Source organism: Muscardinus avellanarius (assembly GCF_963383645.1).
Source record: "Muscardinus avellanarius genome assembly, chromosome: 8".
NCBI classification, from domain to species: Eukaryota; Metazoa; Chordata; class Mammalia; order Rodentia; family Gliridae; genus Muscardinus; species Muscardinus avellanarius.
Genome location: NC_137794.1, coordinates 99780882 through 99805684, shown reverse-complemented (window position 1 = coordinate 99805684; position 24803 = coordinate 99780882). Strand labels below are relative to the sequence as shown.

Sequence of the window (24803 nt, the reverse complement as noted above, 5' to 3'; positions counted from 1 at the left end):
ATAGAATTATTTAAAAGATTACAAGTTAACAAGGACAGAGATCTATATAAAGTAAAATAACAAATATGTATGTTAACATAGAAAATTAAGGATACTATTTTTGAGATAAAAGCTAATTTGGAAGTGTTATAATTACTAGCTACTGTCAGAAACTTACTATTTTTGTTAGACTTAAAATTAGTTAACCCAAATGCCTTAGCCAACCTCAGCTGTTTTCACCAAGAGTTCGTAGAAGAAGGGGAGAATCCCAAGACAAGAATAAGAATGCATCTCACAGTGGTGTGTCCTTTTGAGATGTGAACTCAGTACTTGTGTGAGATGTTTCACTGCCTTATTTCTGGCTATTATAAGTCAGTTACCCAGTGTACTAAGTTGATTTACTCCAGAATTTTTCCAAGAAAAAAGTTAAGCGGCTGAGTATTTCCAGGATCACCATCCATTTCCCTTTGTGAAAGAAGATTCTAAATTTGCCCTTTTCCAGTCTTCAGGCACCTCATCAGTCCTCCACGAGGTCTCAAAAATGATATCTAGCGGTTCTGTGATGACTTCGGCCAATTCATTAAGTACTCTAGGATGCCGGCCATTGGGACCTGTGGATTTGAACATATCTGGGTTATTGAAGTTCTTCTTCACCCGGTCTTCCCCTCGTTCATCAAGGGTCCCTGCTCCTATCTTTAAGCCAGTCTTGTCCCTCTCTGCTTACCATGTAGACTTCTTTTTTTTTTTTTTTTTTTTTTGGTGGTACTGGGGTTCCTGGAAGCCCTTCTATCTCCAGGCTACACTCCCAGACCTATTTTTACATTTTTTTTAAATTTGGAAACAGGGTCTCCTAAGCCAGCGCGCGCGGCTGGCTTCGAACCTGCGTGATCCTCCTGTCTCTTCCTCCCAAGCGCGGGGATTACAAGCGTGCTCCACCACGCCCGGCCCATGTAGACTTCTGACCAAAGGGCCTTCCAGGTCTCTGCCTTTTATGTATCAATTTTCTATCTCAAGCTAATAAATGAAGAATGCATTTTGTTCTTTGCAAGCATGTGTTTTATTTCAAAACGCTCTGCTTCTTTTACCTTTTATGTTTCTTGTAAGAAAAGGAATGTAAAAATAAAGTATACTTTTTATTACTTTGCATTCCTAAATCACAGTGCTCAAGACATGTTAGCCTCCCTAATAACAGAGCGGCCGTCGGCACCCTGTAACTCTCTAAAGGCTCCCATCTCGTGCTCAAAGGCTACTCATCTATTCAACTTGTATCTGCAAGTGCTAATTCAAAAGGAAACTTCCAAAATAAGATTCACAATCATCTTTAATCATTGTCATTTGTATGCATAAACAATAACTTTCTCACATAGTCATTTAAAAAGCGTATCTGCCAGTGAGCTGGAAAGAGAGGAATCGGGATTTCTCACAAAGCAGGAACCTAGTGGAATTTATTCCCTTTGTATTGCGTGGTCACCGGTGCTAAGGGTCTCAGATTGATATTACATTAATTATCTTCCAGCTCTCATAGGTGTGGACAGTTTTAGCCCTTTCCCTATTGCAATGATCCCCCTGAAGCTGAAATGCAGCAAGGGATTACAGTGTACTTCCCACCCGCCACGGCTGTACCGTGTGCTGAGAGGCGTTTGACAGATCCATGAGGGACAGAGAGACAGGAGAGGAAGACTCCACGGGGAGAAGGATACCTGTGTCTTGCCCAGGATTTTTTGGTGCTGAAGAGTATTCAATTTTTTTTCTTAATTAGAAAAAAAGAGAATGAGTGTCTTGCTTTAGTTTTTCTAGTTTTTTGTCTCTCCAACCTTACAGCTAGTTTTATACCTTGAAGCTTAATAAAGTACCCCCCCCAAATCATATTTCAGACATCATGAAGACTTTTAGCACAGACTTTGTTTTAGCACAGGCTGTGTCCCCCCACCCTGCTCCAACAGCCACCTGCTGATAGCAATATGTTAACTAATATATCATTATTTGTTAGCTTGGGTGTTACTACCAGACAATCATTTAAATGGATAGAAAGTATTGTTATCCAAACTCAGGAAGTCTCTTTCTCCAGAGAATCAAGCTATTTCAAGGCCTTCTCTTTTGTTTGGGTTTTTTTATGGGGGGGGGATTGTTTGGCTGCTACACTAGAAAATATCTCACTAGTAATTAATATCTTCAAATAGCCTAAAAAACCTACATTCACACCAATTTCTCTATTATAGTCACACTTCCTATTATGATCCATGAAAAAGTAATGTTCTATCTAGCTTGACAAACCAAGTTTCTGGGGTGTCTGGAGTGGGGAGAGGGAGAGTGAGGGGAAGTTCTGCAGAAACAGGAAGTCACTTCAATTACCAAAGAAAGTATTTGGGTTTTAATTCTCTGGGAAGTGAATGAATAAGAAGACATTAGCAATGGAGATTATGCTTACTGTAGAGCATACGATGATCCAACTAATAGTATCGGGGGGAAAAAATAACACCAAAAACCAGAAAGAGCCTCCGGTTATACACTGCGGGTCACTGAGGTTGGGGAGGACTTGGGCTAGGAAAGGAAAAGGCCCAAGAACATCTGGTCCTTGTGAAGCAGAGTTCTGCGTGAAGTTAGAAAGAGGCTCCCCCTCCTTCACCTGCTCCAGGAGCAGAGACAGGGAAGGGACAGCTGTCATGTAGCAGCAGCACACACGCCTCCCTGTTCGTTCACCTCATCTGGAGACACCGACCATACGGTCATTTCGCAAATCTAAGGCCTCTCTGGCCTTCGGTTCCACAAACATAAATCACACTCTCGCTACAAGCCTGCACATCCTTTAGGGGAAGAGGGTGGGAGGAGGCAATGAACAAGATTTCCGCAACAGGGTCATGGAGAATTTCAAGATGTGAGAGCAGACGCAGACAACAGTAATTAGCCGAGCACGTGTTGCTCCGTGATCTTATGAAACATTAGCAGTTTCCCCATTCCCAAAGCTATTCGTGCTCTGATGATTAGTACACATTGTGACATCCTGAAGCCTGGTCCTGATAGATCCCACTCCTCCCGTGGAATAGAAATGAGCAGATTGCTAAAAACTCTGACAGGCTTACAGGGGACACTCACAGGCTAACATGCCTTCCCCAGAGCTGCTCCCTGAACGTGCACCTCCCAGGTTACCCTAAATGACCTGCCACACCCCTGCAAAGAAAAACGGGGTCCTCTTCACTCCACCAAGGAAAAAAATATAACCTGTGCATAAGCATATATGTTCTCTTCCTTGGTTACAGTATGAGACTGCCTCATAAATCATGAAAGTGATCATCAAGTTTCCCAAAGTTACCTGGGCATGGTGGGAGGCTGAGACAGGACCATCACAGGTTCGAGGCCAGCCTCAGCAACTGAGCAGGAGCCTCTTTCAAAATAAAATAGGATTGGTAAAGCTTGAAGGTAGAATGCCCCTAGATCTTACTCACTTTGTCCAGGCCAGGCTGGAATTTCTAGACTCAAGCAATCCTCCTGCCTCCACTTCCCAAAAGCAGCATGCACCACCATGCTCAGTTTTTCTATTTCTAAAGATAAGGTTGTTTTTTTTTTTTAAAAAAAAAAAAGAATGCCAGCAGTGTGCCAAATTATCATACCCACATTTCTAGGAAAACACTGCTGCTAAAAGCTGATGGGTCTCTTCCTCCTTCCACCTGCCTTGGAGGACGCTCTCAATCAGAGTGCTGACATCAGGAGAAGCCAACCCTAATTCTCAGGCTCAACTGTGGCTTTCTCAGTTTCATTTGTTGTAGACTTTCACAGGCTGGGGGAGAGGTTCGGCAGTTCCCCTATGCCAATTCTCTTACTGATGTCAGAATTCTAATCTGAGAAACAAAAAGTTATTTAATACAGAAAGAAACTATTAACTCGGTGATTTAAAAAAAATCAAGATTTAAGAGGCTTTTTTTAGTTGATTACTCTTGATTTTTAACTGACTTTAAATCTCTTAGTCACTGAGTTTGTGATTTTTCCTCTAATTAGAGGCAATCAGAGTTGCATGCAGGCTAAGCCACTGAGAAGTTATTTCTCTCTCTTCTGTGGTATTACTGTGTAAGATGTAGTCTAACGGCAGAAATAAAACCAACAGACATAAATTCTCCTTTTGTGGTTGCTCAAATAAAAAAATATTACAAGTGGACTATAAAATTAATCAACAGTCTGTACAATTTTTCGTACAGTTTGGGGAGCAACTCTTCCATGGGGCAACTCTTCAATGAGGATGATGGTACAAACGTTGCTGTCTCTCTTCCCAGCTGACACAGGAGCGCACTGACACTTGGGAACCCGGAGACATGGCACAGGTTGTCTTTGACCTCGGGACGTACTCCAAGCTGGGTTTCCCACATCCAGCTGTTTCCCACTGCTTGTCATTATGGGACCAAGGAAAGGAATGAATTTGCTTAGAGGGAACTTTAACATAGCCTCACTGTAAACCTCGCCACGGGTGAAAACGGCATTTTACACTTTGTTCCACTATATTTAAGATTGCCCAGAATTATTGCTGATGGCTTAAATCATCCATACTATATTTTTTTCTATATAGCATCTCACCAAACTTAGCTCCTATTGGGAACTTCTACTGCAGAAAGTCAGATCAGGGGACATTTTCCTTTGCCTCTACGAAAGAGAAAACATGATCAATTCACATTCATTAAGCCCATGTGTGTCTTTTAGTTCCTTTAGAGATCTCTGAATTTTTCTTCTCTGGCATCTGTCCTGAGGAAGGCCCAGGCTGGCCCCGGACCCCAATAGGATGGAGGATTCAGTGTGATATTATACCAATACCTGACATATAAATGTGTTCTGGTGCATCTTTTTCCTACCAGAGTCTTATAGATTTCCTAGGATTCTATAGACTAGAAAAAATGTCTGGCCAACTCCAGAATGATCTATATAGATTTTCTTTTCTTTCATATTCTCATATTCATTCATTCATTCTCATTCATTTTCTCTCTCTCTCTGTCTCCCGTCTCTCTGTCTAACTTGGGAAATAAATACCAAATGTTGCCCAGTTATAATCTGCTCTGAAGCCAGGCATGTTGGCAAACACCTATAATCTCAGAACCTGGGAGACTGAAACCAAAGGACCACAGGTTTTCAGCCAGCCTGGGCAACTTAGTGCGTCTGTGAGCCATCCAGTGAGACCCTGTTTCAAAATAAAAAAAAAAAAAAAATAGTACTGAGAGCATATCTTGAAGGTATGCTTCTGCCAAAAAAAAAAAAATAATAATAATAATAAACTTCTCTGGTTAGCTATCTGACATGTCTTCATACATGCTGTATTCTTGGTAGGTGCTGATTTAGTATTCTGGTTCCTGGAACAAATCAAGTGGATTATAAGATGCTGCCCCTCGCTGCTTCTTCTGGACCCACAGGGTTCTAATCTTCACTCAAGACTTATCTGCAGCTCTCCAGCAAAGCACTGAATACTGGAAAGACTGCCTGGAAATATTCCTACCCACTTATTATTCAGAAAACTCACTGGAACTTACTCAAAGGTTAAAAAACAAAAACATCTTTGTTTATGCTATCCTCGGGGCATTAACTGACTTTATAATTTTTCCAACTGAATAGCTATGTAAATTCCCGACTTCTTAAAAAGCACTTCTCTGCACTCCTCAGTGAGTATCCTGAATATGCTCACTTCCCACAGAGAACAACCCGCGGGCCTGTGGTCTCCCGTGGCACAAGGTGCGCCCGAAATGGTCCCTCCCATCCAGGACACTGTCCTTCTGTCCTCAGGATGCCTTGTGACCTGGAGCCAGGCCCATGGCTTATTTCCTCCATCAAGAAGTGACCAGGAGCTTGACTGCTAGGAGTTGTGAATTGTACTTGCAAGAATTTTATAATTAACAGCCGGTCACAAGAAGCCAAGTCTAGGTCACTCTGTCTAGAAGCACTAAGAGGTAAAATGGTAGGTGAAGGAGACAGGAACTTTAAAAGCAAAGAAAGCTTGGGCATATGTATAGATTGGTAAAAGAATTCTGTTAAGAGAGACTAAGCACATAGCTTGGCGTGGTGGTGCACTCTTGTAGTCCCAGTATTTGGGAGGCTAAGAGGATCAGGGTTCAAGGCCAGTCTCAGTTATTAGTGAGACCCTTTGAAATGCAGTGAGACTCTGTTTCAAAGTAAAGAATAAAATATAGTGCTGGGAGTATAGTTCAGAGGTAGAATGCCCCTGGGTTCAATCCCCAGTACTGCAAAAGAGAGAGAGAGAGAGAGAGAAAGAGAGAAGAGAGAAGAGAGAAAGAGTCTAAGTACAAAAAAAGAAAGGCATAATTAGGGACTATAATTATTACTGGAGCTTATAGTAATAATTATGGAGGGATGTTTCTTGGAGGGGAGAGAGGTTATTCCTCATCAAAAACAAGAGGGAAAGATGACCAGATGGGCAACCCCAACACGTTTGGAGATGATGGACACAGTGAGGGAGGGAGCTAATGAGCTGTGCGCCTCCCCCACCCACTATCCCTGTCACCAGGAGCCAAGGCTGTCCACAGAATGGGCAGGGAGGGGAAGAACAGGGCTTCATAGGTACGGGAGGTCCACAACGACCACCCAGAGACCTGGGGCAGGAAATCAGCTCAACTGCTGCAGGAAAGCAGCTTCAGAGAGGACCATGTAGAATGACGGTGGCAAGAGCTTTGAGAGTTGATCTCTGCATCATGCGGCAAGATCTCCAATTACCATCTAAGATGCAATCAAAACACAGGGTTATCGATGCCCAGAATGCAGGAAAACATAATTCTCAAAAGTGCTAACTGTGAGGGTTAGGTCCTCTATTAGAGCTCTTTAGAGACATAGTTGATGACTTTTCAAATGAAACACTTCTACCAATGTCCACCTCCTGGGCTACTCTTAGGATCCTCACTGCCCTCTTGTTGTCTCTCATTCCCATCCACCCGGTCACAGGAAAATCATCCATTATTATGTACCAACAGTCTTTGAAATCAGCATTAGCATTCATCTGCGGTTATTCCAATTATCTCCAATGCAATTGCCATCGACAGTGAGTTTATAGTCCATACTCTGATCATTATTACCTTCTGCCCCAGTGACAGTAAAATATGACTATTAGAATTTACCTGATAAATTCCCTTTCTAACAGGCAATGAGCTCACCCCATGGCAACCTAGTGATGACCCTGGGACCATTTTTATGAATAAAGACACTGAGGCCTTAAAGTTTCAATGACCTGCCAGGACCAAGATGCTAATCAGGGCACAGCATTTTTTTTCTAGCAGCAAAGCCTAACCTTACCAAATCAGTTCCATATAGTGTAAACGTTTTTATTAGGAATCTGTAGTAGTTGAACAGTGTACCCCTAAATTCACACCCACCTAAAACCTCAGAATGTGACTTGTTAGTTAATTGAGTTCTTGAAAACAAAATTGCTTAAGAATCTCAAGGAGAAATCATTCTGTACCTAAGGTGGCCCTATATTCAATAGCGGGTGGCCTCATAAAAAGAGGTGAGGACAAACACAGAAAAGAAGGCCATATGACAGCAGAAGCAGAGATTGGAGCCAAGGACTGCCAGACGCTAGAAGAAGCAAAGAAGGAGCCTCCCTGAGAGCCCTTGGGGGGAGAATGGCCCTGCTGCCATCTTGGTTCTAGACTTTAACTGGTATTTCTGATTGCTGTGACCACACTGCCAAGAACAACTCACAGGAGGAAAAGTTAAGTGAGCCCACAGTTCCTGAGGATCAGTCCAAGGAGAGCTGGCTCCAAGGAAAAATGCATCAGAGTCCTGAGGGAGGAAAGCCACTCTTGACTCTTGGTGGCCGGAACCAGAAAGGGAGAGATGTACGTAGTCACAAAGGCCACTCTCCATGACCTGCCTCCCCTGCCCTGCCCCACCTCTGAACCTTCCTCCATGGGGACCACGCCTTTGACACGTTCTGAACCCAAACTGTTAACAGGCTTCTAGCATCCTCAGTGGAAACAGAAATTCCTGTTGTCATATTTTTTTACAGTGGTCCTAAGAAAGCAGTACTGAGTTCTTTCACCAAAACACATGATTTCTCAAATGCTCTTAGGAATATTTTTAATCACTTCCTTGTTATTGTAAGTATGTACAAATGTGATTTTAGGCAAAAGGTATGCTGTTTTTATTCAGAATATGAAATGTATAAAATTCTTATTTAGATATTATAGTTAATCTCATTCATAATGTATATGGAAATTTTTTACTTCTTATTTAATAATACAAACTACTTAATTATGTAAGAAAAATATGATTTAGAAAAATAACTAAAATGTATTCTATTCATATGTAGAGAGAAAATCTAGTATATTAAAATGAAGACTGAGATTTTAAACTATAGTATCAAAACAACAAATAATCAACATATAGAACTATTTTTTCTGTTGCTAAAAATGTTCACTGATTTACTTATTTTTTTACTTGAGTATGTCTGATTTGCTTTAAACTGCAAGAAAAGAGAGAAGGTTTGGTGGCTACTTATCTACAAAGAACACAATATAGCTATAGATATCATGTATTTCTAATAAAATAAAATATATTATGATTGCCAGTATATTTTGTCTTGATATCATTTTTCAAAGAGTGAGAAGAGTTCAGTGTGTAATGTAAACGTATTTGAACTTTGTGAGGTTTACACTTTAAGGAGGATATTTAAATAATTATATAATTGTATTGCTTGGTTAATGACTCGTAATGAAACAGTGATGATTCCTAAGTTGAAGACTTTTTTGAATGCTCGGACACATCAGAAATCTCTGGTGTTAAAATACTACTATACCAGCCGAGCGTGGTGGCGCACATTTGTAATCCCTGCACTTGGGAGGCAGAGACAGGAGGATTGCGCAGATTTGAAGCCAGCCTTGCAGGCTTAAGAGACCCTGTTTCCAAATTAAAAAAATATATAAAATAGGTCGGGGAGTGTAGCCCAGAGGTAGAAGGGTTCCAATCCCCACTACCAAAAAAAAAAAAAAAAAAAATACTAACATGCTATTTTTTCAGCATGGTAGTATTTTTCAGCAATTTTTCAAAACTAATTTTGGCAGCTATTTGCATTCTTAAAAAAATACTAAAGATTCAAAAGTACTTTTGTTTGTATGGGCTATAATTTTTATTATATGTGGAATTATGATATATGAGTGATTTATTTAATATTAGCAGTGGCATTACATTTTAGCATAAATAACATTTTTATGAAAAGAAATGTATTTTTTTAACCAAAATTAGAAGACGTGTTATTCTGCACTTTTAGCATATCTCTTTATGTCTGGCCCGATAGACTCCTGCATGGTTATCTCCTATATTCAATCTGTGACAATTTTTTTAATTGAAGTATGTAAAGACAACCTAGCCTCACACAGATATGTCTTTGGAAAAGGAAAGAGTATTTGAATAGCCTTTCTAGACAATTACAGATATTCTATTTGATACCCTGCCAAAATGACAACAAGCAGCTTCTACAAGATCGCTTTCAATGTGTAATCTGAAACTTATCAGTGAACTTTTTATACTGTCTACTCCATGAAAATTGTTAGTCTATCTTGTATTTTTTGTGGTATTGAGGCTTGAACTTGGGGGCATTCTACCCCTAACCTACACATCCAGACTTATTTCATTTTTATTTGGAAATAGGGTCCCACTAGGTTATAGAAGGCCTTACTCAGTTGCTGAGGCTGGCTGCAAACCTGTGATTCTCCTGTCTCTGTCTCCCAAGAACTGGAATTAAAAGTATGCACCACCATGCCTGGCCTATCTTGTACTTTTTAATGGGCTTTTCTCCTTCATTAATTTTTATAACATAATGCATTACTCATTTATAAAATATCAGATTCTTCTTTGGAAGTACACAGATCTTCTAAACGTTGACACAGATCATTATGCTATATTTTAAAAAATCATGTTAATATTACTACCCATCTTATGGGGGAAAAAAATCTTCCAAGTACTAGAAAATTGTCAAGATAACTATGGCAGTTTTCAAATTTACAATTTTCCTTTGAACATTCAAATTCTGTCCCTAACAACAAATGCTGTCACTATTAGTTTTCTTGAAATGTTAGGCTCACTTTGTTAAGAAATCTGCCAAATACCGAAGTGGTGTATATAACTATGCTTTTCCCCGTGGCTGATCTCTCAAGTGACATGGTGTTGCTTGATAAAACAGCTAGTTTGGCTGGCAACTCAAATGGTGTGTCAGTGGTTGGCTGGAGACAAGCTTCACACTCGCCTTCACTACAGAAATGCTTCCCGAGTAGCTTCCATTTTGACCCACAGAATGTTTTAAATATGCACAAAGGCAAATGTAATAAATGTATTCATTTCTATTGCTTTATCAATGGTTTGTTGGTTTTATTGTGCAGCTTAAGGATTACAATAACTACTAACAGACTAGAGCCATTGTGCCACTATTTGTACCGTCTGCTGCTTTTCTCTTAGTAGTGCAAACATTTACACAGTGAAGGGGCAATGGGTAGCCCAGCACTCTTGTCAGATAATGCTTCACAAACCCTCTTTAAGGATGATGGGACCTTCAGGGGGTTTTGGAAAACACCTTGAGAACCATTGCTCTATTTCATTTCTAGCCACAGAGGCAAGGCAGATGTCTCAGTATCAGCAAGTCTTAAACCAACTCATCAGTGTGGAATATAATTTTGCCCTTTCTCACATGATAGCTCTTTTCTAGCAATCATTCCACATTTACCCTCCTGTCCTCCCATTTGGCTCAGTCTCAAGGAACTGGAGATTTCCTGCTATGAAGGTGAAAGGTCCTTTATCTCTTGTCCAGTGAGAGAGGATTTGCAAAGATGGCTGGTCAGCTCATAAAAACATGCTCGTGTGAGGGATGCTGCTTGGCAGCCTTGTCGACTGCAAGAGCGTTGGAAGAGCCAGGCAGTGCTGAGGACTGCCAGCCTGCCACATCAAACAACCTGCCACCTCCTGGCATCTGGTCTCAGCCCCCACGCACTGAAGCGCAGCCTCCACTGGGCCTTGACCTCACCTGCCAAATTGGAATGGGCAGGGAAGCAAGACAACTGTCATAATCCTCTTTAGCAATTCTGAACAAAGGCATATTTACATGTTCAGCAGCAGCCACAGTGAAGGCCTATGCAAGGGACTAGTGCTTTTATTTTTTTGCGTTGCCTTGTCTTTGATTTTAGCAGGTGTAAAGAGGGACACTTTCAGATCCCTGAAAAAAACCAGCACACTCTGATGGGCCATTGGTTAAGGGCTTTAAGGGCAAAGTCATCTGAACAACCCTCAAAAGGCTGGTGAACTTTGAGGAAGTGCAAGCCGGTTACCTGAAGCAGCAAAACATGTACCTAGGGCTGAGTTCCACTGCACACTGGAGACCTTTCCACCGTGTACCCCTGCTGCTGGAAGGTGGCCAGCAAGGAGGTGGGTCAGCAACAAGGGAGAGAACAAAGGGGCTCTTAGTTTATCCAAGATAAGCCTAATGTCATTGTATTCAGAGAGGCACATGGTGTGTGTGTGTGTGTGTGTGTGTGTGTGTGTGTGTGTCTAAGAGAGAGGAAGAAGGAGGAGGAGGAGGAGGAGAAGCAGCAGCAGCAGTAGGAGGAGGAGAAGAAGGAGAGAAGGAGGAGAGGGGGAGAAGGAGAGGGAGGAGAGGAGAAGAAGAGAAGAGAGGAGAGGAGAGAAGGGGAGGGGAGGGGAAGGGAGGGAGGGAAGGGGAGGAGAGGAATGTGAGGGTTAGAATAGAGAAAGGAGTATACATTGGCCACATGACCAACCCAGCCAGCCCCCAGCAGTCATTTCATCTCATCCAATCCTGCCAGGGCAGATGTGAAATCCATTGGGGAGATAGCCCAGGGCTAGGGAATCTGCTCTGATTCTGATTCAAACCCCAGCTCCGTGTCTTCCTGAAGGGGTGGCCTTGGACCCATTCAATATAACTACTTTCTGCTTCCATTTTCCCTCTATAAAATAATAACAGCCATAATACCAACAGCTCAGAGGACTGTTACGAAGATTAAATGAGCTAATGTCTGTAAGGCCGTTTATTCATTTTTATTAATGTATTCTTTTTTTTTTTTTTTGCAGAACTGGGTATTGAATCCAGAGGCATTCTACCTCCAAGCTACACCCCCAGCCCAATTTTTTATTCTCTACTTTGAAACAGTGTCTCACTAGGTTGCAGAGTACCTAAGTAGCTGAGGCTGGCCACAATCCTGTGATCCTCCTGTCTCAGCCTCCCAAGTACTGGATTACGAGAGAGTGACACCATGCCTGGCTATAAGGCTATTGAGAATGGTCTCTGGCACCTTGTAAGCCTATCAAACTGTCTGGGTATTTTTTTCTAGCACCCATCCTATAAAAAGACAGAAAACTATACATCTTAGTTCAATCACTGAGTGGTATAAATCTACCCCTAAGGTGGTATAGACACTTACACACATCTTTCAGAACAAAAACATAATGGATGTTCAGTAGCATTATTAAGTTAGTCATCCACAAATATTATTAAAATAAATCATGAATAATGTGTATGCTTAAAGCACTTTTTAGCCATTAACTTTTAAAATTTTCATTTAGCTTTGTGAAGCATGGCCTACATAACATAACTACTGTAGTAGCAGTTCTCAGCTTGCTGCAACATAAAGACCTCTTTAATTGTTTTAAAAACATAGACTTTCCCCACCGCATGTGTCTGTGTGCTTGTGGACAAGCACATCACCTCTTCTATTTTTCTTACTTTTCTATTGCCCTTACTAATTTATTTTTCCTTACCTCAGTTGAGAAAAGTATTGCTTTAAATGTGATCAAAAATTTTAGAAGGACTTCACACATCTTTATATAAAACAGATTATTTGTGGAAAGATCCACTGGCAACAGTTGGTACCTAGATAGGTTCCAGGACTTTCATATTAATTTCTCCAGGGTCTGTGTTCCTTAGATTGGAGTATTTTCCCAGGGGGGATGAAATCATCACAGGCTAAGATTGGATTCTTAAAGAAGTTCAAACGCATTAAAATTTTAAAAAATGGTTACCTGAGTAAAAGTCAATTCCCAACTTCAAAAATAGTATGAATGGTCTCTACATGTTTGCATTGGTTAGCATGTAACAGGCAAGACATTTTTAAAGCCATATTTCAAGAAGCTAAAGGCCAACATTTTTATGTCTTAACTCAGAATAACTGTATTTCCTCTTCCCCAGTTAGGCCTTAAAATATGTCATTGTTCACTCCTTTAGGAATCTGATCCACTGCAGCAAAGACATTAAACAAAGAACACAGAGAATGCCATGTATCATCTATAGAAATCATGATTCCAGAGATAAAATAGAAAGGACTCACACTATTCTGGAATGAATACAGACCCAAAAATCCTACCTGAGAAAAAACATTGTAGCTCAATAGGTTGGATATTTTCAAAATATTTAAGCTAGGACACAAAGGATTTTATAACCCCCTCCTGATGATAAGAGCAACCTGGGTATGACATAGGACACAGCCCCAAGCACTGGCTTGTGTGTATTGGACAGATGGACACACACACACACACACACACACACACACACACACACACTCAAATCATATTTAGAAACAAGTTCTTTGATACTTTTTGAGTGTTTTTCTCTCCCTTGAGATTGAATCCTAAATAACATTTCACATTAAAGGGGAAATTGCTTTTATTTTAGGACATAATGTGCAAAATCATGCTATTTAACACTACACTATATTTGCAGATCATGCAAGTTGAATAAAGATGCCCTGCTGATTTCTTAATATAGACTCAGCTAAGATTAGTTATGCATCTGCCACCTTAACATTCAGGTAGGGTTGAAAAGAGCCTTAGTTAAAAATCACACTTGCATTGTAATGTACTTAGATTTCACGGTTCATTTAAGAGCATCACAATCAAGAATTTAATTATGTCAAAAAAGAACAGTATCTTTGCAACAGTCAAAATTACATCCCCCCTCAATTCCTCTCCCCTCCACCATTAAGTAGATCATTTTCCTTAACCTCTGTTGACTTACTTGTTTGCTGATCTATGTTGGCCAGGTGGTTTTTAAAGTACCCTCTAAGTCTATTGTGCTGTGATTTTAACATTTATAGGAAAACAGACTGACGAGGAGGCTGAGAGGTGGCAGAACCAAGACACTATGGGAATTTGGTTAGCTCAACCCCTAAACGAGGCAACATTCCCTATGGCCCCAAAAAACCATCATACAGGACAAAGTCGTAGATGGGCAATTTGGAATTGGTAGGCAACGGTATTCTAGGATGACAGTTATCAAAACCTCAACCATGCTTTAATATTTAAATATCTGGCTACCAATGTACTATTCAACAAATTACTGAAACTGAATAAATCATGATTTACTAGTTAGCTTTTCTGACTTATAACCAAATACTTGACAGGGACAACTTAGAGAAAAGTGTATTTTGGCTCATTGTTTTAAGGTTCCGTCCATAGTTGGCCAACTCCAAGGCAGAAACATTATGGTGACGGGCGGGGGGAGGGAGAGAAAACAGAGAAGACCAGGGATAGATACAGTCCCCGAGGCCACACCCCCAGTGAGCCACTCTCTAGCCATATCCCACCTCTGAACCTTCTGCATTGGAGGTGCTTTTGGGGGGACTCTCTAGATCTTAACCATAATGCATGGATTCCTCCCAACTAAGATCTGTGTGTTACACCATCTGGATGGACTGAGAACTGATGATCTAATAATGAGAAATTTGTCTTACAAAGGAGTGGGAGGGATGACTTATTTTTGGACCAGCAAACCTAACAATAACTTTCAGTGTGAGCAGCAATGTGTTTACACTTTGAGGGCTACTATAAATATACAGTATTACCCTTTATGCTGTGGAATTATTTAAATAATTCATGCTGGTGGTAGATAATGTTTTGTTTGCTTCAATTAAAGGAGGGCGTAAGTGGTCATGAGTCATGTCCCTCCAGCAGACAGAACCTGAGACAAAGGTTTGTGAGCAGACGGTTTATTTGGAAATAAAAGAAGGATGGGAAAGAGTGGAAAATAAAAAGGAGCAAAAGCCAACACAGGATGCATGATGGGTTTGGCCTTGTGATGTGATGTGTTGCTGGATTATGTACAACTTTCCCAGGGGAGGGAGACATTTGTCCATCAGCTTTACCTCACAGGTGTTAAACTTCCTGTTTACACACGTGAGAGCTTCGTCAGCTTCTACAGAAATGCCTGACAAATTCAGAGAAGCATTTGGGCTTAGAGTAGGAAGCACATGCCTGGACCGAGGCACTGTCAGGATGCGCCGAGGTGATGCTGGCTGAAGCCTGTGCAGAACGGCTTGCTCGGCAGTGGCTGGAGGAAGACTTAAGCCTGGGACGATCTGAAGTAGTGCACACGAGCATCAGGCCATGTGTATTAGTCAGAATGGGCCAATTATGCTAGAGTAACAAATGACCTAGAACTTCAATAGCTGACAGTAAAGGTTTACTTCTTGCTCCTGTTACACATCTACCATGAGTCATCTTGGAGCTGTGTGCCATTTTCTTCACTCTAGGTCCAATGTTAACTAAAGATTCTCTATAGGAACACTGCCAGTCATTGTAACTAAGGTAAAAGATGTAATCTGTGAATAATCGTGCAGAGGTTTGTAACACTTCTGCTTGGAAGAAATCCACCTCAGTTTGGCTTTCCTTTCGTTGACCAAAACACCACACAATTCAAAGGGCTGGGACCCGCAATACTCCTACAGGGAAAGACAGGGCAGAAAGTGTAGGACAAAAAGCACACTGTACTAGTATCAATATTAGATCTATTATTATCACTAGTAGATCTTTTTCCAAAGAGGAAACAAAACAAGGCATGGGGGAACTTGGTGGGAACCACTAGAAGTCATGTAATTCCTCTTCTGTAACTTCTCATATTTGGTGGATGTCGAGATGATATCAGTTCTCAGAAATTACAAATGAAGTAACATCTAAATGAGGTGATGGCAGAACTTGGATTAGGACTTGGTTCTCTCTATTCCTGCTCCAAGAAAAAGGTCATAGGAAATATTATGGTCGTTATTTTATATTCAAGTTAGGGTGCAGGGAATACACAATTAGACATGTAAATACCGAAGATACCTTTAAGTTCTATAAAAATAGCAAGGGAGTATTGTTAGAGGGAGAGATGGGGGCACCAGTTTGCAAATGATGATCTCTCTGAAGAGGTGTCATGTGAGAAAACAGCTTAAGCGCTTATGTAAAATCACAAGAGGAGTGTGTTATTTTGTTTTGTCTGAAATGAGGTCCCGCTGTGTTGCCCAGGCTGGTCTCCAACTCCCAGGCTCAAGCGATCCTCCTACCTCAGCCTCCCAAGTATTGCGAACTACAGGCATGTGCCATCATAACTGGCTTACAACATGGTTTTTCACAATATTAGCAATTTTATCTACTAAGGTATATTGTGACTCCATCAAGATCTCAAAAATGACTATCTCTGCTTTTTCTTCCCATTCCCCACTGTATTTAATCTCTTTTAACTAGCTATTAGTATATATTTTTTCTTACTGTATTTATTAACTTCTAAGATGTTAGTTTAAAAATCAAGCGAGTCAACTAGTTGATGTGCCTATTATCTAAGTAAAGTTGCCTTTTGAGTATTTTCAAGAAGCCTTTGCAAGAAAATGCATGCTTTTCCCCATCAATTCCAGCCACAACCCACTCACATCTAATTCTTGATTTAGAAGTTTTGTTACCTTTCAAATCTATAGGTGGGCAAAAATGCAGGCTGTACTGAACTAAAATTTATTTTCTAATCTATCTCTACTCAACTAAAATTTCTTTTCTAATCCATCCTGCTCAAGAAACATGTGTAGTAGACACAATTCTGAGAACAACCCAGTGATTCTTGCCCATATTACAGAGTCCTTCCTTTCTGAGTATGGCTGGAACCTGTAAATGTAGGATAAGATGTCACTCCCCAAAGAAGTTTACAGTGTATAACCAAAGGGACAGCATTTGGGTTCACCTAATCTAATAGCTCAAGCTTTTTAAAGTTTAGTGTATCTTTGACTGGAGATAAGCAAGTAGAGATGCAAACCTTGACAAAGACCAGCAGTGCTCAGGGGGCCACATGCAGGAAAGAAACAGCCTCTAGACCATTAGGCACAGAGTGGTCCATGGCTCACAGCCTGCAGAAGAAACAGGAACCTCGCATGTATGGCCGCAAGGAACTAAATACTTCTTAAAATCGAATTGAGCTTGGAAGTGAGTCTTCCCTCAGAACCTCCAGATAAGATCCCAGGCTGGCTAATACCTGGAACAAGGTCTTGCAAGAGAACCAAGCCAAGCTTGTTGCTTTCTCAGAAGTTCCACTTGCAGAACTATGAGCTAATAAATGAGTGTTATTTTTAGCCACTTAAGTTTGTAGTAATTTATTATGCAGCAATAGAAAACTAATACAACATGTGACTGGATTTATCAACTGCAGTGTTCTGTTAAACAGCTAAGTAATGATTCTTTCCCATCTTTTAGATGTGCACCATTAATTCTCATGAAAGGAAGGGAATTCCCTAGGGACAGAAGGAGGAGGTCAGTGATGGAAAGGCTGGGCCCAACGTGGGACAGACTAATGGGAAACAGAGTGCCCAATGGGCAGGGTTTATGCAGGAAGCCAACCACTGACTCTAAAGGAAGAAAAGAGCACAGACACTAGGATAAATGACCACATACCAAGCCTCAGGTGATAGGAATCTGGGTGCCACTGATGTTCTTTCCATTTATTAGTATATGGGGCAGAGGGTAGCAGGGAGATCATGAAATTACTTAAAAGACGTCATGTATTAATGATATTTTCCCAATTATAAATTCCAAAGCTTATATGCAGAGTTCAGAAGCATTCACATACTATAGCTGACAAAACATGGTGTTGTATTAATCAAATACCATCTTCTTTCCCTTTTCCTTCGCAAGAAGGAAGGGTCTTTAACTCACTGGTTGAGCCCCCTCTTTGTTTTTTCCTTTTTGTACTGGGGATTGAACCCAAGCCCATTCTATGTAGGGGAGACACCCCCAGCCTATTCTGTAAATTTCTTATTTTGAAAGTGGGTCTTGCTTAGTGGAGGGGCTTGTTAAATTGTTGGAGCTGGCCTTGAACCTGCAATCCTTCTGTCTCAGCCTCTCAAGTACAAGGATAACAGGCATGTACCACCATACCCAACAGTTGAGGACCTTTGATGGAGTTCTGGTCAATGGGTTGTAAGCAGTAATAGGAAAAGTCACTTCCATGGCTTACTCTTTGAAAGTGTCCTAAGCCAAGGTCCTTCACGAGGCCAGTGTTGAGATGATAGGCTTCAGTTGAAGGGAGCATGGATCCTCAAGTCACTAAGTGGAAGAAAGCCTCCACACACACACAGGAATCTCACCCATGCAAAAGAATGTTATAGAAAAGGAACATATATTTTCTTATTAAAGCACTGCCCAAGTTACCCTGAATAAGATACACATATTTTCTCACTTGAGTTGATAGTATTATAGTCTTTTTCTCACAGATTTCTTTCTCAACTTAGTAGAGCACCTAAACATTATATAGAAATTTGAATATCAAGTATATTACAGAAATTCCTATTCAGACACATCCTGACAGTCATACTAGATTATTTCTTAAATAAAGCTATAGTTAAGAGGCAAATAAGTCCTAATTTGCATGCATTTTATATAAATTACATATGCACACATATACTATATACTATATAATATGTGTATGTGTACGTATAATATATGTGTGTTGGTAAAGGTATACATAATTACTGATAAGAACAATGACACGCCCCCTCCAGCAATACCAAATTAAAGTGTGCTTATCCTTAACAATTCCATCGAGCGCAGCCCCCACCCAACTCAAGAGCAAGGCCTGCCTCTCTGATCTTTTCAACCTAATTCAAGCAACATCAACCTGGAACAAAGGCAAGTCAGAGTGAAGACTAAGGTATGCTCAGCCCAGGGAGGGACTCGGAGTGAGAAGCTACGTTCTCCTGAACATTCAGAGGTGTTAACTATTCATAAACCAGGAGGCAGATGTGAGGATGCCAGGAATCCAGTCCTATCACCTATTTTTCCATTTACCTAAAATGGATTTCAAAAGACCTCAGATGAGACAAAGGGTTAACACGTATTCTTTAATGTACAAGATTATAATTAACCTAATGTCTGTTTCAAATTTACTATTATCTATTAAGGAATAAATAATTTTACAGCCTTCTAATGTAGCTCTTAAGCTTTAAATCACTGACCATAACTAATAAGCAGCTTAATAGCAAGAATACCCTAAATAGAGCCACGGACCGCAATTTCACTGAGCATAAATCATCATCATTTTTAATGCAAAGGCAACAGCAAATCTCTGTAATTACTGGGTGCATTTTGAATCACTTTTATTATTACTACACTGGCCCCATTAAAAATCCAAAACACTGAACTGCGTGGAATATAAAACTGGAATTATGATACACTGCAAACTCTCACTGAAATCCATAGATTTGCTACTAGTATTCAGAATTATTCTGTTGTCAAAGAATTTCAGCTATGCAGAATTAACTTTGAAGGCATTTGCTCTCTCTAGAAAATAATTAGGAACATTTTACACTGCAAAATTTGGGGAGTCAATTCTGGAATAAATTCATGTGGTTTGTTCATAGTTCACTTAGGGTTTTGCATTTCTAAAGCAGACAGTAGATGCAAAAAGATGGAAAAATCCAATAGAATACAATATCTTCCAAAGAATATATGAGGAAAACACTCTTTCCCACGTCACTGCCAAGGACACTCTCCCAGATCACAAATCCTAAGATGTTAGTATTATTTTTTTAAACAAAAATGAAAAAATTTGTCACTAAACTTGCAAAATGATAACAAGAACATATGGCAATACTTGTACTTATATACTCGTAAGAAATGAACATTGAATGTGCCCCCCAAGCCACTGTGGTGAATTGACATACTTGGAACATAACTTTGAAGGTTTAACGGCTAATAATTTAGTAACTGTTTCTAAAAATCCTTAACAGTCCTCTGATAAACATTTTTATAACCATGGCTCAAATTGTTTTGCTATACATAGGAATTTACAAAAACAATTACTCTGAGTAAAAGTACTGGGTATGCAGAAAAAAAATCTGATATTTTAAGTTAAATATCTCTCAACTGAAATCCTTTGGACCAGAGTGTTTCAGATTTTAGGTTTCTTTGAATTTTAGAATATTTGCACATAATGAGTATCTTGGAAGCAGAACCCAAGTCCAAACTAAGCACAGAATTCATTTATGTGTCATATATACCTTCTATACATAGCCTGAATATAATTTTATATAATATTTTGAATAATCATATGTATAATGAAGCAATGCTTCCTGGGGTCAAATTTCCCACTTGTGGTGTCATGCCACTGCTCAAAAAGTTTCAGATTTTGAAGCATTCTGAATTTCAAATTTTGTGGTTAGAGATTCTCAGCCCGTATATCCTTTAGAATGTAAATATTCCAAAAACGCTGGAAATCACTTGAATTGTGTAAGTGTGCGACACACATCATGTTGCTAATCACGCAATACAACGCATCTTATTAAAAACAAATTTTCTATCTACTGACTTACTAACTTGGCTGTTGTCCACAATGGAGGTAAGAGCCCTGCAGAGCTAACAGTTTTCTTGGGATGCTGTTGGGCTGCCGCCACGGGGAGCCTCTTATATACTGTATAGGTTGCACTTTTCTATTCACAGTGTCTTAGCACCTTAAGGGCCTTACTCGCCTTTGAGTATCTTAATTTTAAACATACGTTTCCAATTTTCTTGACAGGAGAACATCTTTCTCCCTGGAGCACTGCTTTCCCACGATCTGGGTCGGCCGACATCCTACCTTCTCCTGTAATACCCCACACCTCCTTCCCTCTCAGCTCTGACTGGCTCTCAGCCCACCTTTTATGTTCTGAATTCCCAGGCTACCCCATCCTGAGGCCTTTATTCTCCCAAACCTCAACTCTCAGCGTGATTAAAAACTCATATGATTTCTCCTATTTGCTGCATTAAGGTGTCCCTTAACTTATGTATTTAATATTTCATAAATGTCTATTTTTCTTTATCAAAAATTATCTCATCAATAGAAACTTGATCTCAGTGTGCAAGAAAACTATCCATAATTCAAAATAACCAACACGTATATAATTTTAGATTTAAAACTGTACTTATGCCCAAATATTATAAATTCTGGTAATTATATCCAATTTGGTCCCAACTAACTCAAACCCACAAACACCAATAAGAAAACTCTGAGAGTAAATTTATTCAAAGTTAAAATGTTCTCACTTCCCACATAATGTGTAACTAAGTTCTATAGTTCTGACCTCGCTGTCTTTAGAACTTTCTCAGTAATGTACTCGAATTTTTTATTGGTGTATTATAGTCATACATCTTAATAGGGTACAAGATGGTAGAGGCATACATACACACATCACTCATTTGTAAACTACAGAAATATTCCTAGAAGTCAAAGGTGTTGGGGGTGCTTAAGCAAACCAATATAAGCAAGAACAAGACTAAAGGCCTTTCAGGAGAGAATTCTGCACCTGGAAGGAACATGAATTCAAATCTTGATTTTTTTTTTATTCCATGATCTAGGAATGGACACTAGTTCAGGGATGGATGGATGGATGGATGGATGAACAAACGGGTGGGTGGATGACAGACAGGCAATGGGGGAGTAGTGTAAGAATGCCACCAATCACTGGTTTTCAAACATGTTCCTCAGAAATGAATGGCCTGCTCAGGGGATCTGGCTCCTGTTCCTTGCCTCAACTATTCTTTTAGATAAACAACTATTAACTTTATTTGGGGGATTCAGATTTCTCAATGATATTTTTCTTCAGAATTCTATAAGGAAAAAAATGAAAATGCCAGTCTTTTCCCTTTGGACATGGGATAGCTCCCTACAAATGCCTCGTTTTATACAGTAGAAAAACACAGGCTGGAAAGATAAAAGGGCTCCCTGCCCTCAGACCCCAAAGCCAGACAGCCTGAGAAGAGCAGGGATGGGAGCCCCACATTTCTCTTGCTGGCCTTCTCTGTTCTCAGTGCCACCCGCTAGCACTATACCCCCTGCCAGGAGATGACCTGCCCTTCCAAACCCTCCTCGTGGCCTAGGCCACGGTGGCTAAGTTTATATGTCAGTCTGGCTTGGCTGTGTTGCCCAGTTTTGGGTTGACTCCCTGAATTTTGTGTCACACACTAAGAGTCCTGGATCTTTCCTGGGCCCTGACATTAGATCTGAGGTCTACAGGTAATAGCCCCTGGTGTACTGCCACACCTTTGACTGTCCAAGGCCTGGACTGGCTCCTGGGCCTTCATTCTACTGAACAGAGTCAGTGCATGATGCCAAATATGGCTGTTTTTCAAATATCAGCTCAGAAGAAGCTTAGCCTTTACCACCAAAACTCCTAGTGGTAACTACCATAAAAATGCTTCCTTCATGGTATGGAGCTAAGTGTTTCATAACTGGCTCTCCAGGAGATATGTACATATACACATTCATAATTTTATTATAAATATGTTACAAACGTATTGACACAAAGGATATGTAGCACACAATTTACCAAAACAAAATGATAATATTCAATTCTATGGTACCCCTTATTATAAACTCCATATATCCAATTGATTCTCGCAGAATGTTTCTGTTGACTGTGGCCAAACTCTTGCATGGGAAGCCAAGCTAAAACTGCAATAATGAGTACCGATCTGACCTGACTGTTGATGGATATGCTTCTCACATTGATGCAGGAAATGAAAGTGGGGGAAGGGTCCTTCTAGAGAGCATTCTATTCAGTGCAGTGCTCACTGGGCGCTCAGCGGGCCTTGTGGGGGGGCTCAGCAGAGGAGCTAAGACAGGAGCCTGCCTTCACATCTTATGGAAATAAGAAGACTTAAAACAGCAATTATCCTGATAATAATCTAAGATTACAATTAAATACTGCAATTTCAGACAGAGTATTTTAAATGCTTAGCCAGATTCAGTTCTATAATTTGCATAACCATAACTGATCATTATGACTTTAGTGTAATTTCATATGTGGACTGGACTTTATCCACATAAACAAGGTTAAAGCATTTTTCTGAAACATTAGAACAAAAATTAATTAAGCATTCTCAATATTAGAGAAACTTTTACCTCTAAAATTTTTAAAAAAACATTATTTTTTAAATCCTCAGAAGTTCAAATGTCCTAGTTTAAGGGAAATAGACATTCTGGTTTTACTATATCAGTTTCTCAAGCCCGAAAGAATCTACAGGGGGAGGAATGCATATGTTCTATAAACAGAATACTATTGAACATGCTATAGTCAAGACAGTGGTGTATGATGTTTAAACAAAGCTAATTCTATATGAAAGTAGGTCAAGTTTAGAGGTTAACTTGGCTTAACTTGGATCTGTATTTCATGACTTTGTAGTTCTCAGAATAACAGATTAAGACATCAAATAGAAATTGCTTAGAAAGCCAATTATGCAAAATGCCCAGGGCTCAGAACCCAGGAGGAGATTCTCCACTCTGCCTTTGGGAACCACAGACCTGGCCAGCATCTCACTAATTCCTCAACTCCACCCCAAGCCACTCTGCACAGGCTCCCATCCTTTCACTTGGTGACTTTTAGCATTTACAGGAACTTCCCAGTCTGCAAAGTTTGCCTCTTGCTGGTTATTCTGCTTCTTAAATTAAATTGCACCAACCTCAATGGAGACCACAAGACAAAAAGCAAAACCACAGGCGATTGTGGCTGGGGAGTTAAGGGCTGGGGCCAGATGGCACATCTCCAAGATGCCAACGGAAGGAAGAAGCTGGCCCCAGAAGGCACCGCGGCATGGCTGCTTTACTTCATAGTCCTCAGCAGAGAGGAAATAAGAGCTGACATGCCCTATCACTGAGCCAAAGGACCTTCTGCACCTGCCTCCCACATGCTGCACACAGATCCTGCTCCTCCAGGGTAAATCCCAGCAAGTAAAGGGTGCCTAGGCATCCATGAATACACCTGTGCACACACAATGCATGGCAGAGTTACTGTATTAGCAAAAATCATTCATTTCTTCTCTGATATGAATGCCACCTCTATATAAAATTTTAAGTTAATTAGTATTGAACAGAAATCTCAAACACAAAAAGTCCTGTAGCAAAACTTTTTTTTTTTTTTTTTTTTTTGTGGATCTGGGGATGGAACCCAGGGGCATTCAACCTCCAATTTTTTTTTATTATTTTGAAACAGGGTTTCACAAAGTTGCGGAGGGCCTCACTAAGTAGCTGAGGCTAGCCACGAACTGCAATCCTCTGGTCTCAGCCTCCCGAATGCTGGGATTACAAGCGTGTGCCACCACGCCCGGCTAGCAAAACTTCTTAACATGCTGGTTTGATAGTTCTGTATAGTTTTTAAAATAATAATCTAAATATCAAAAAAATCCTTTCCATGTATGATAAAGATTAGTCCACTATGGAGAAAAAATTAAGATCACATGAGGAAATGTGCTGAAAAAAATCTCAATTTTATATATAAATGTCTTCCCAAACCATATTCCTAAAACTAGAAAACCTTTTCTACCAAACTTTATTTTTTCAAACACACAATACAAATCTTTAGTACCTCAGTGACCATATATGTTGTATAAACCGCACAAACCCTGAAATAATTAAATGATAACATTTTTAAAGCCTTAGCATACAAAATATTCAAGTACCCAACTTACTTGTATATTTTAAAATGTTGTTAAATGAGTAAGCTCAAACCATTAACAGTGCTTTGAAAAGCATAAATGGTAAGCTGACTGCTTTGAGGTGAGAGGAAGTAGGACAAAATTTA

At 40.1% G+C, this 24803-nt stretch overlaps 1 protein-coding gene across 1 annotated transcript in view; it reads right to left on the bottom strand.

Annotated features, from left to right (window-relative positions):
• Window positions 1-527: 527 nt before the first annotated feature.
• Window positions 528-24803, bottom strand: part of SAMD5 (sterile alpha motif domain containing 5) — a gene marked incomplete at both ends in the record, with an annotated part of 47041 nt that continues 22765 nt past the window's right edge. The window contains one exon of the mRNA XM_080699775.1: window positions 528-590. Coding sequence (XP_080555901.1) covers window positions 528-590 — 63 coding nt within the window. The remainder of the gene's footprint in view (window positions 591-24803) is intronic.